The sequence below is a fragment of the Dermacentor albipictus genome, chromosome 3 (genome assembly GCF_038994185.2).
Source record: "Dermacentor albipictus isolate Rhodes 1998 colony chromosome 3, USDA_Dalb.pri_finalv2, whole genome shotgun sequence".
Classification (NCBI taxonomy): domain Eukaryota; kingdom Metazoa; phylum Arthropoda; class Arachnida; order Ixodida; family Ixodidae; genus Dermacentor; species Dermacentor albipictus.
The window spans coordinates 25,116,990-25,129,077 of NC_091823.1; the positions used below are offsets into that span (position 1 = coordinate 25,116,990).

A 12,088-nucleotide genomic window follows, 5' to 3' on the forward strand; every position below is an offset into this window, starting at 1 on the left:
CCCGTAGTCTACAACTCCGATATTGGTTCCAAAGTATGTATACCGGAATTCAACATCTACTTTCCTAGTGTTATATGTTAAGAAGAGTAAATGCAACCTGAAACGCTTAAGGAGCGATAAATCTGTCATGCAAACCATGACATAACAATTCTCACCGTATCATTTATAAACTATATATTCGTTCTGCTATCTCTCCTTTTCGCCTGTGTCTTTAATACGTAGTAGTAATCAAGTGCCGAGGCAATATTTCAAAAGAAGGTGAATGCAGCAAACTAACATTTGCAATTGTGATAAAAAGTTGCCACGATATTACAGCGATTTCTTTTCCGATGCTATTCCTTTTTGCGCTTCATCAGTGGTTAAAAACAGGCCACCCACGCTATCAGCGGAATCCACCGGCAGTGAACGGTGAATTATAAAAGTGGCATAGAATCGAGTGGAAGTAATCACTACAAAATCGTCGCCCAGCTTGCCCCATTCATGCTAAAACAAAAGGATTTTCAAAGTGTCGTTTCACCTCATGTTCTAATGCCATGCGAAGAAGCTGCGCAGGTAAAATCGACAAGAAGTTGATCAAACGGCGAATGCGAAAAGAAAACTGAGGTGAGGTCCCTCGGCGACATATCTCGTTTCGGAACGCTGCTATCTTGTACAGTTAGAGTGTTTCCAAGCGCAAAATATATATCACGGGTTTAGTATATTCTAATATTGTGTGGCATTTTTAGCTTACAGATGTGTGCCCCCTTGTTTAAGGGAAGCCAATAGCTGTCAGTACGGCTGGAATAAAAGGGTAGTCATCGATATTGCAGCCTTTATGTTACTTGGCGAAGGCCAAGTAACATTAGCTTCTCAGTAGAAATACTATTAGAATACTAGGCCACATTTAAGTACTTTCGATCATTCCAGATCAGATAATTAAAGGGCCATATTAAATATTATCCGCACCTCTTGCCAAAAATGAGCTGTATTCGTACAGAGTATAAACACATGTTGCAAGGATTCCGAAACCGGCCCCAATAGGTAATTTGTAGAGCATGGGATTAAGAAGTCTGTTTTTAAGCAACGTATTTACAGGCAGTACTTCCAGGTCGAACATCACATCTGACTGCAGGCCTAATTAGGTAACGCGATAGGTGCTTTAGTACATCAGACGCCAGTTGACTTCCCTTCCTATAGAACGGTACAGTAGCGGTGGAAAGATCAGGTTAGTTGTGTCCTAATATAGTTTCTTAGCATTAACTTGCTATATGTATTCAGTATAGCATGTGTGCTCGAAGATACGCGCTGGCTGCTCCAGTTCTCTGTAAAACCTTAATTCCAGTGCTCTCGATCCTCCCTGAGCGTCCTCCAACCAATCGCTCATGTAAGCCGCTCGAAGCTGCCTTTAAACTTTGATCTTTGAACCTTTAATTTCACTTGGAGCGAAATAGGCATGAAAGATTGATAAGGGTGGGCCAATTATCAGCTCGACGTACATTTTGAACCACTCTGTCAAATTAGCCTCTGCAATACTGCGAAGAGACGCTTAATGTTGTTTATAAACATAACGTAGCTCAGTATGATTCGGCAGAACTATGACAAGAGTTCACCATTCTTTTACGTTGTCGCGACGAGTTCTGATTATTTCATACGCAACTACCTTGTGTTAAAGACCTGCTAACAAGAATTTAGATATCTTCGAGACACAAGATAAACATTAAAGACTCGGTTCAATGAATTGTTGGGTAATGAAGTCAAGATTACCTTATGCCATTAGAAACTGTACCTCACCTATGGTTAAGTGTAAACGAGCTTTAAATGACTGAATTTGAAAAACTGGCGAGCTGCAACACTCACCGGTGACTTGCGTAAAGCAAATGATGCAACAAAAGCGGTGAATTCTGGTCAAAAGTCAGCGCAGAAAGAGTTTGCTATGTAGAGGCCACTGCCCCGTGGCATACACATAATTTTGAAGCATTGTGTTCAAACTTTTTGCTTTTCTATTCTCTAATCGCTGCTGCTGGTGTATTCTTTTCCGCGCGCAAACATCGCGACTTACAGAAACTCTCTTTAAAACCTCCTCCTTTTTAAGAGGCTCGCTTAGCACTTTTTTTTTCTTTTTGGCGCATGCAAGAAGGCTGTCGTCGAAGTACGCAACTCTGCTCTAAGGGACCCACGTGCACTTTCAAGCAATTTTGCAGCGCAAAGGACCGAACAGCCAGACACACGTCGACCGGATCACTGCGAGTGTTGCATCTTCGCCTTTTAGGGACTCACTTCCCCAGCGCAGGCTGGCAGCTATTAAGTCGGAAGACGCCGCAGTAATTCTCTCTCGAGCACTGCAAGCACTGCCTCGCACGTTTTCGAGAAGGCCATAAATAACGCTCAGTGAAACAGTGTACTCCAACAGCTCGCTTTTTTTTCTCTCTGTAGACTAGGTATTCGGCACTGCACCGTTGGGCCGCTCGGCCACTACCGTGAATCTGACGCGCAACTTTTCGTAGAAGGAAGGCACTGCTGCCCAACGTACGAGCGTATAGTCGGTCTCACAATTTCGGTGCACCGCCATGGAAGCAGAAGCCAGCGTCTTCAAAGCGGAAACCGTACTTACGAAGCGGTTTGCAATGAAAGACGGTTCGTCACTGGGCGAGGTCCGCGCACTGACCAATCACGGTGGGCAAGACAACAAGGGCCAAGGAATTAGCATTCTCACGTTCGAGATGTTTTAATAAAATGCTGATTAAATGACTCAAGCATGAGGTTACACAGTGCCGAGACTTCAGTAAAGTGCGTTACGCGAGAGGGAAACGTATCGCGACTATAGCGCTCCATTTTACAAAACTTCCTTTTGAGAAAAAAAAAATTGTTCCTGAGAAACGAGGGCTGCTGGCGAAGAACGCAGATGCGGCGCGCTATTGTGCGAAACGAATGAACCGGAATTCTGCGATGTGTTGGCGAAACATCCTGTGTTGTGAAACATCCTGGCTATACGCGCTGCTTTGTAGCGCGACTAGGACAAGTAGCACAAATGGTTTCCAGCAGATTGTACTGTCACGGACATAAAGGGACGGCGACACACGTGCCGTTCTGTCCGTGACAGTACTTTCTGCTGGAAACTATTTGTGCCATGTGCAAACAACGAACTCGGGCCAAGAGTGTTCTGATGCACAAGTATCAAGGCAATGCGAATAAGACGGCGTCTGAACTCACGACAGTTCCATTCCCACTGCAGCAAGTCGCTTATGTAAAGATATTAGAATGGAGATACGAGCAGCCAGAAAGCGACAACAAAAGGACGAAGAATAGAAAGAAAGAGCTCACTTCCCTCGGAGATATGTGTGCTAAAGATGTTTTTATTTTTTATCATGCGTTCCGATCTATTCAATTATTTTCCTTTGTAAAAGGCATTAATGCAACGCTTACACCAATGCCAACTCTCCCAATCCTCAACCCTAGTGAGCTTACACATCTTTCAGTACGGTGCAATCCGAATGCCTCGATAATCGGATAAAACGAGCGCAGCCCGTGCACTGTCAAACCACATTTCCCGCATGTTATCTAATGGCGCGAGTCTTGTGTGCGTCGTAGAGGTTGTTTGATACCTAACAAGTCCTCAGATGTCGCTGTCCCTGCTTTATAACGATACGCAATAGAACCCGGTGATGGATGGTGTGTGCGTGTGCGCGTGCGTGTTCGTGTGCGCGCGTATAATGTCTGCATTGCGGCAAGCCGCTAGCACGTTTCTCGGGAGTCACCGGGGCACGCCTTTTGCCGGACTTGTTCAGCTCGTGCCCAGCGCTTGGCGACGACCACGGGGGTCGGCCGACAGAGGAACGTTGCAGAAACATTGCAGCAGGTCTTGCACAACCTGTTAAAAGCTTTCATTTGATTTTCTTTTATTCCACTTATGCCTTGGGGCAAATACTCCTGCAAGAAATAAGTTTAGGAAGGGAGGGGTTGGTGAAGTTGAGTGCGTCAGAATGGGTATAAAATAAAGCGAACTCGTTCGGTTAAGAACGTCTGGGTGCAATGTTTATTGTTGGCGAAACAGGGATAAACTGGCTACAGGACAACTAATCCTGGCTACGGTAAGAATCTTCGGTCGGGTCTTGAGTCTGCTGAAATGTCGAAGCGGTGGAGGCTGACGGCAACCAGCGGCTCTTCTGCATCGGGGTGTAAAGAGGGATACGAGAGACTCAGCAAGTGAGCGAGATCCTGAAGTTGCAACGGTCATGGTGGATAGTTGCAATACTTACAGGCGCTGCAGTGCAGGGACGGTAAAATTTCACGACATCGGCGCGAAGAGAGATGTAAGAACATCAAGCAGTGTGGGCGATCAGGAGGAAAGCCAGTAGAGCATGCTGCGAAGCGGCGATGACGTGGTCGATAAGAGTCTGCGAAAAGTGTATTTACTTATTTGAAAAGGCCGATGAAGCGGGGATAGTTGGGGGCCTTCCAATTTGTGTTTACGCCATATACGACACAGAAACAGAAAATACGTACAAACTAACGTTAGGGAAATGTTTGAGCAACAGTTATTTACTTGTTTATTTAGGTTATTTATACTGTCATCCCATTTAGGGCTTATAGGAAGACTGGAACGCATATACAGAAAAAAATCGCATTTGTACACGCGTAAAATCAACACAAATAGCACGGATACAAAGCATTTGAAAAATGAGCAATTGCACTCTTGCTCAGCCATTGTTCAGGGCAGCTGGCTAGTAGAAGCTACCAAGGAACTTGATTTCTTTTTCTTGCTGTTCTGGAGGTGCGAGCCACGATAAATCTGGTGAAGTTCCGCATATAGAGGTTGCTTAATTAAGGGGAAGTGGGAAAACAGTGAACGTCCATGCCTGCAAGTATGGCGGTCTCGGCGGAATTTATGGTTACATAATTTTGGACGCGAAGAAACAGGCACGAAGGCCTTTCATTTGTTCACCAAATAGCATGCGAATGGAGCTTCTTCGTCCCCGAGAGAAAAGTAATGGTGCTTACCTGAGCTGGCTGAGAGCGAGAAGGAGTTTTGCGCAGGCAGCGCTGAAAGCGCCCACAGGCCGCCCACAAGATGTGCTCAACGGCTGCGCGTTCGCAAGCGAACTGTAGCGCTGCTGCGGTGCGGAATTTGTGCAGTGTGATGAAAACCAACTCGCTAAAAGTGTGGGAAACGGCCAGGCTGTTGCGAGCGACATCGTGGGCTGGGTCGTGAGCAGAGATCCACTGAAACATCAGAAACAAAATCACGGACGACACTTACGTGACGCCTTCGCTAAGACCGTCGGCAGACACCTACACTCGTGCGCATTTCCATTAGATTGAAGTCGCTCAAGTGCTCCTATAGGGGAGGCACGGGCCTCTTCGAATAAGAGAAGGGTGAAGTAGGGTGCAGTGCCTGACAGAGCAGCTTTTGCTAAAGAAATTTACTTTGTGAACACGGCAGTAGCTTCACTGGCGAGTATCGTTAACTATGGCGAGGATGACGAGTGACTAATACTGGTGCAAATGAGCTGCATAAGCTGGAGTAAGCTTTGCCGACAGCGTTCAGAAAGAACAGTCAAGCGAAACGCTATATTATACAAGTGGAAAAAGTTATGTGGAATACATGAAGCAAATAGAATGACCGCAGAGGAAGAGATAACTACTTGTAGCAGACGAGAATAGGCCTGCATCACGCTTAAAATTGAACGGTGCTACAGATTTACGGCGTTGTTAAGTTAGTAACACCAGGGCTAAAGACATAAGACAGCCAGGCAGCCTACCAAGTCGAGGATCTCGTCTACCTCGTTGAAGGCGGGGTGGAGACGCTGCGATACGTGATCGCGCACACGTTCCACGACGGCAGCAGGATGAGTGGCCGCGTGGACTGCATGCCCGATGACCCTGCGAGTCCGCTCTACCTGCGAGAGTCAATACTGTGTCAGTGCATAGTTTGAAGTGTATGCTGCACTAGCCGCGGTGCTGGTGAATGCAATAATTGTCAAGCTTTAACGTACCACAATAGTGAGAATTCAGAGTAGTTGGTGAAGCATCGATATATTGAAAAACGGCCCTGCTTTACAAGACCACAGAAAAACGTGGTCATCTATATATGGTTGAGCCAGCATGGTCGTTCAGCATGTTTATGCTCCGTCTTGCACGAGGGCTATCAGATGCTTCATAGCGGAGATGTAATTTTGACTACATGGGACACTGAGCGTCCACCGAAATCTTACCTCAGCGTTCGACCACTGTAGCATACCGCCTACGATGGATGTGGCTGCCGCAGTGGAAAAATGACCGTGAGGAGAGCCGCAGAACGCCGCTACAGCTGCTTCGCCGAGGGGCTACGTTTATTGGCATTGAAGGCAATTTCTTCTGATAGTAATTTACGCCATTGCTAAGCTTATACGCGTGTATGCAGTCTCAAAATCCACTATTTCTGTGCCCCAGTTTAGCTGTAATGGATCTTTGGCATTTGAACCAAACACGAGTATTTCGACAGGGGTTCTGAAGAAATAAAATAAATGAAATAATAAGAAAAAGAGTAACCGAGTAAGGCTAGAATTTAAGCTCAGTGACACACAAAAGAAGTGGAAAATCGTAAAATATGGTACTCTCGAAAGCGGCAGTTTTCGCCAGCGTAGACAGTTTTCCGCCATAAACTGTACACTACACGACAAACCGTCGAGTAACGTCAGTGACGACAACCACAAACCCGAGACGCACATCGGAGCAGCTTTAAGGGCAACTGATTACCTCAGGTTATATTGCATGGCGTGAAGCATTACCTGCTCATGAGCGCAACGCCGCACTTGCACGACCTTCCGGCGACCAAAGGCGACCACGTCTGCGGCAATTTCTTCGGGCCGGCGCAGGACGGCCGGACAGCGCTGCTCCAGCTTCTCGATGCCCCGACAGGCAAGCGCGTCCGCGTGCTCCAGCTGCGGACCCAGTGCCACACGCAGCACACGTTCGCAGCATCCAACAGCGGTGGCAGCCGCGTTTTCAGATGCCGACAGAGCCGCCGAGAGCAACGGTGACCGCGCCTTGATTGCGGCGTAACGCTGCGAGACTACGTCGAACACTCCGGCCACCAAAGGGACAGAGGCCAGTCGCTCGACCAAATGCAGCTGCTGATTCGCGGCGCCATCGCCGGCTGCGCGATTCGGATTTGCTGCTGCCATCGCAACTGCTGGAAACGTTGCCCTCGCTTAAGATATATTTCTGCTCTATCTTCCGCAGCCCTCACGCTTGTTCAAAAGGAATCAGCAGCTCGTATACCTCGTTTATCATTTTATACTACAACTTCAACACCAAAATATAAAAAACAGTATCAAAAATGCGAAGTGTTATCACTCAAGACGTCGTCACCTTGTTAAACAAAATACGTGTGAGACTATCGCCAGGCGGTACTTTGCTGCGACTGCGTCAATAACATCTGGATGCGCGCTGTTAGATATGGAGCTGTTTCCTGCGATTACTTCGAGTTCCCCAGACCACATCGGATTGCAGCACAGCTAATTGAGGAATGCAGAAGCAGGAAAGCGCATTCCAGAGGAGACACGTGCAAACAAGTTTGCGGCCCCCAGGTCGTGTGCCGCCGGGATTAGAAGGGGCCCTGGGACAATGGAGCTCAATCCCCACCCCCACCCCCCTTCTCCTCATTAGAAGAAGTGCATTGCAAGTCTGCGAGGCAAGACCGCAGAGAGCCGCCAGGTGTGACACCGCGACACGGGCGCCTACCATTGGCTGAAAGTGGCGTCATCGGAGCGGACTCTCCCATTGGTCAAACATGACGTGACTTACAGTGCTCGAAGGGCTTATAAGAAGCCTTCCAGAGATTCTGGGACAGTCCCTGATTCCCTGATTCACCTCTCTCGAACGTCTTGCCGCGGGCCGCAGCGTCCGAGTTGCTGCCGGCCCGTAATGACTGTACGACTGTTACTTGTCGCTCACCTCCTTGTAAATAATGTAGAATAAACCCTCCCAAGTTTGGGTTTTCATCCCGGAGTCCGTCCCCCAACCCCTACAGCGCGTACGTGAATTCCGTGATGGGTTAAGCGCGACGCAAGATTTCTCTCACAATGTTGGAATTTAAACTTTTACCACAAAAGCGTTTCTCAGCAGATGTATTTCGCGATAGTATTGTGGCGTTGCAGCGTTTGTAAATGGCACTAGCGACATGCGACGCACTTCTCATCATAATTCACGGAACAAAGACAACTAGTTGTTGTTGTTGTTGTTTATGACATCCCCATTCAACGTTGCAGTTAAGAACGTAAGCATGTGCCGACAGGAGCAATAAGACACGCCCGAGGTTCGTAACAACAAGATAGTTCCTCTCCTATCTGGCGACAGCTGTTCATTGCAGCCACGTTTCTTTTCTCGCTAAATGCACCACTCGTGCAACGTCAGCGTTTTTAATGCCAAGCACCGCCAAAAAAAAAAAGCGCGGGAGGGGGGGGGGAGGGCTATAAACTTCTTGCACTTTTTTAAATCGATTGCATTATTGCGATGGGAACAGCACCTCTTGCAATTAAGCAATCAATCGCAGTGCAAAACAAAGTTGAAAAAAGCCACTTCCAAGCAGCGTTTGTGGAACCGACTTCGACCCCGAGTGCCAAGCGAGGACTATAGTGCTGGATGACGCGGCGCGATGACATACCATGCGCGACGGCAGAGCTTGCAAAACACACGCGTTGAGGGGATCAGGAACAAACGAAAAAGATAAAGTGACGATGATGCCCTCTGCGAAGCAAACGCGATAATATAATAACACACGGGTTCTCTCAGTTATTCTGGCAGTGAAGAAAACATATTTCCGTAAAAGTGAAACAGAAGCAGTAAACTGCAGCGGTGGCGTAGAGGTATACAACACCCGCCTCACGTGCAAGAGGTCCGTGGCTCGAATGCCGGTGCCGGCAATTTTTCACCGGATAAAAAAAAAATCCGCGTGTTGATAAAATTGCACAAACAGGCCTGGAGTGTGGCCTGACCCCGGTGACCAGAACCGGTAACGCACTCCCTCACCAGAGCAGGATTGGCCACCCTGGTGCAGTACTTGGCCACAACTTCCTATTATGAACACAACAATCAAACCCCGGCCCCTCAGTCCCCAGTACATGACCGGGGTTGTTGGAGAAGTATGGGAGAGGCCTTTGCCCTGCAGTGGGCGTAACCAGGATGATGATGAAAAAAGCGCGTGATTTTCAATGTTGCCTTCACACCTTCTAGTCGTGCATGCGGCGTATTCGTGCGTCACGGTGAAGGGCTTGTTGGTATGACACCAAAATGAATCTTGCTTTTTTTCTTTGTGCCTTATCCCTGTCTCTATATATTTTCTTCTGTCGGATGTCAGTCAAGAACTATACGCGTATTCGCGGGCTTCTTTCGTGCTTGAAAAAAAAACACCTTTATGTAGCACCTAATGCACAACAGAAAGCTGTATCGGAAGTTTGTCATGTTGCTCTAAAATATTCCCATTGATACATTTCATTAAAATATAATATTTCAGAAGATAATTAATTAATACAAATTACGTATTATGTAATTAGGCGGAATACAAAAAATAATGAGTATCTCCAAGTGACGGCAACCAACATTACCTTGGTTCTGTCCAGCTATGTGGCGCTCGCACATCTTTAAAGTTTGGCTCAAGTTACGTGGAACATGTTGTGCCCGATAGTTGTGCTCGATAGTGTCTACAGAAACAGTTGAGAGAGAGAGAGACCACCGCATGTGCCGCACGTAAACTCGTGCGCTAAAGCAGAACGTGCAGTATGTCATTAGCGTGCGAGTCGTTCCCAGATGCACGGAGTCTACGTGTAACGCGGCGTGATCTTGCGCTGCATTTCCTGCGCCTTGACGTGCTCCGACACGCCACTGTCTGCAGTGGCTTGCACGTGAAGAAAACAAGCAAGACATGCACGTCCAAACAGGAAGAATATTCGGCGGAGTGAAACAAGGCCCCCGCAACGAGATCGAGTCGTGGCGCAGGCAAAGCGCGCGCCGCGCCGGGAGAGTCGCCCGCCGGGATCCACCGAGAATACCGCCTCCTCTCGCGAATATTGGCTGTATATGCGGCGCCGTGTGGCACGCCAATATCGCCAGCCTGCGACATGACCCCGGATGGCCGCCCACCCGATTCGGCAAAGCTCTGCCGCCGTATAGACGATACACGTTGCGCACCGCGACTCCTGACCCACGCAGTCCCTGGATCACTCGAGCCGCTCACGCTGCGTGTATATACACAGGTCATCCGATTACGAAAATCACTGTTATCTACGACCACTAGTCCTGCGCAATGACCTGGCGCGACTGACGAGGCCGTGTTACTTTACATGGACGTCACTAGCAACGCTTTCAGTTTCGTGCAAGTCAAGCTTCTTAACGATGGTCTGTCGGTTGGCCACTGGCTGACGAATGAATTTTGATTTAAATATCCTCTTCGAGGAAGGAGCGGGGCCTGGTGGCCAGAATGAAATCTGTCGGACTCTTGTTTTCATAGTGGAAAAAAGATTGTGTGAAAGATTATCGAGGTAATCATATTGGTATTTTTAGTAACGTCTCACTTACATCTTCGTTTTAGCGCTGTTCTAGAAACAAATGAACCAGTTTAATTTGTAAGTGTGAAGCTGGTATTACTGAAGCCTCTTATTCAGGAAAGAAACAGTGTCAAGCACCGTTACAATATTTCCTTCGTCTGAAGCAGAAATTATTAAGGCGAAAGGGCTTATTTCTAGGCTCATGGTGAAGTTTGTGTCAGCAGACTTGACCACTGGAGTGTCCTCCGAAGCGCCATCACGCCATAGGAAGATAGATTAAAGACAGATTAAAGAATAAAAAAATGATTGATAGTGATAGTTAGTGAATGATAACGTTATAATGAAGATTGGTAGAGGTTAATAATGACTAGTAATGACTAATGATGACTACTTATGACTTGTAATGACTCCGAAATGACCAATATGTCTAACGACGGCTTGTAATGACCACAATTGATTAGAAATGACTAAGAATGTCTAGTAGTAAATGAGTAGTAATGACTAAAATGTCTACTAATGACTTGTAATGACTATTAATGACTACAAATTGGCCAATGTGTCTAACGACGGCTTGTAATTACCCCAATTGATTACAAATTACTAAATATGCTTACTAGAGAGCAGTAATGACTAATAATGACTGAAATGACTTGTAATGACATCTTATGACTACAATATGACCAATATGTCTAACGACAAATTGTAACGGCTACAATTGATTAGAAATGACTAAGAGCGCTTAGTAATGACCAGTAGTCACTAATAATGACTGAAATGACTTGTAATGACTACTGGTGACTTTGATACCACCAACATGACTAACGATGGCTTGTGATGACCCCAGTTGATTATAAATGACTAAAATGCTTAGTAGTGAGCAATAATGACTAATAATGACTGAAATGATTTGTAATGGCTAATAATGGCTACGAAATAACCTATATGTCTAACAACAACTTGTAACGACTACAATCCATTAGAAATGACTAAAAATGCTTAGTAATGACCAGTAATGACTAATAATGACTGAAATGACTGGTAATGACTACTAATCACTAGGATATGACCAACAAGTCTAACGATGGCTTATCATGACCACAACTGATTACAAATAATTAAATATGCTTAGTAGTGAGCAGTAATGACTAAAGGAAAGACGAGAAAGAGAAGAGGCAAAGAAAAAGAGACGAATGATATGAGGAGGAAGAGTAGGCTCTCGCCGTTCACCTCTTAACAGAGATCTTAAGAGACGCTGTAATTTTTTCTGATAGGCGAAGAAAATTTAAAGCGCCCGAATTAACCGGTCCACAAGGGCAAAAGATAAAAAAAAATAAACAAACATTTGTCGACAAGGACATGGTGCTTCACTTCCGGAAAGTCGTTAAAGCCTCGACGTATTAAATCTGGGTATAAGCTGGTATCCATTCGCTTCCTGATTGGCAACAATCCAAGCAAGGATGGTACTGAGCATTTAAGACACTGAAGGCACTTTTTCTGTGTCCAAAATAATCTTTCCTCTAAACGTCTACGCGAAATAAAGAAAGAAGAGAAGGAAAAAAATGTAAGTAAGCATAATCATTTTTCCT

The 12,088-nt window shown here is 46.3% G+C and overlaps 1 protein-coding gene across 3 annotated transcripts; it reads right to left on the reverse strand.

Moving 5' to 3' along the window:
* Positions 1-3,984: 3,984 nt before the first annotated feature.
* LOC135903918 (perilipin-5-like) lies at positions 3,985-7,236 on the reverse strand. Of its 3 annotated transcripts, none has more exons than XM_065434385.2 (5): positions 6,747-7,236; positions 5,760-5,876; positions 4,978-5,199; positions 4,236-4,373; positions 3,985-4,142 (listed from the first exon to the last, which is right to left on the reverse strand). In XM_065434385.2, the coding sequence occupies exons 1-4, from the start codon at positions 7,140-7,142 to the stop codon at positions 4,299-4,301; spliced, it is 810 nt and encodes a 269-aa protein (XP_065290457.1). In that variant the 5' UTR covers positions 7,143-7,236; the 3' UTR covers positions 3,985-4,142; positions 4,236-4,298. The 3 variants fall into 3 exon arrangements, with proteins under 3 accessions (XP_065290457.1, XP_065290458.1, XP_065290455.1); XM_065434386.2 differs by having other exon boundaries at positions 4,236-4,340; positions 5,739-5,876; positions 6,747-7,235; XM_065434383.2 differs by having other exon boundaries at positions 5,739-5,876; positions 6,747-7,234.
* Positions 7,237-12,088: the final 4,852 nt, after the last annotated feature.

What these genes read in the sequence shown, in the direction of transcription:
- LOC135903918 (XM_065434383.2), bottom strand. Translation starts at nt 7,142, where the DNA reads ATGGCAGCAGCAAATCCGAATCGCGCAGCCGGCGATGGCGCCGCGAAT. An exon ending in GGCGTTGCGCTCATGAGCAG is followed by an intron (nt 5,877 to 6,746) that starts GTAATGCTTCAC and finishes TGACTCTCGCAG; the next exon opens with GTAGAGCGGACTCGCAGGGT. An exon ending in CTCGCTCTCAGCCAGCTCAG is followed by an intron (nt 4,374 to 4,977) that starts GTAAGCACCATT and finishes CACTTTTCGCAG; the next exon opens with ACTCTTATCGACCACGTCAT.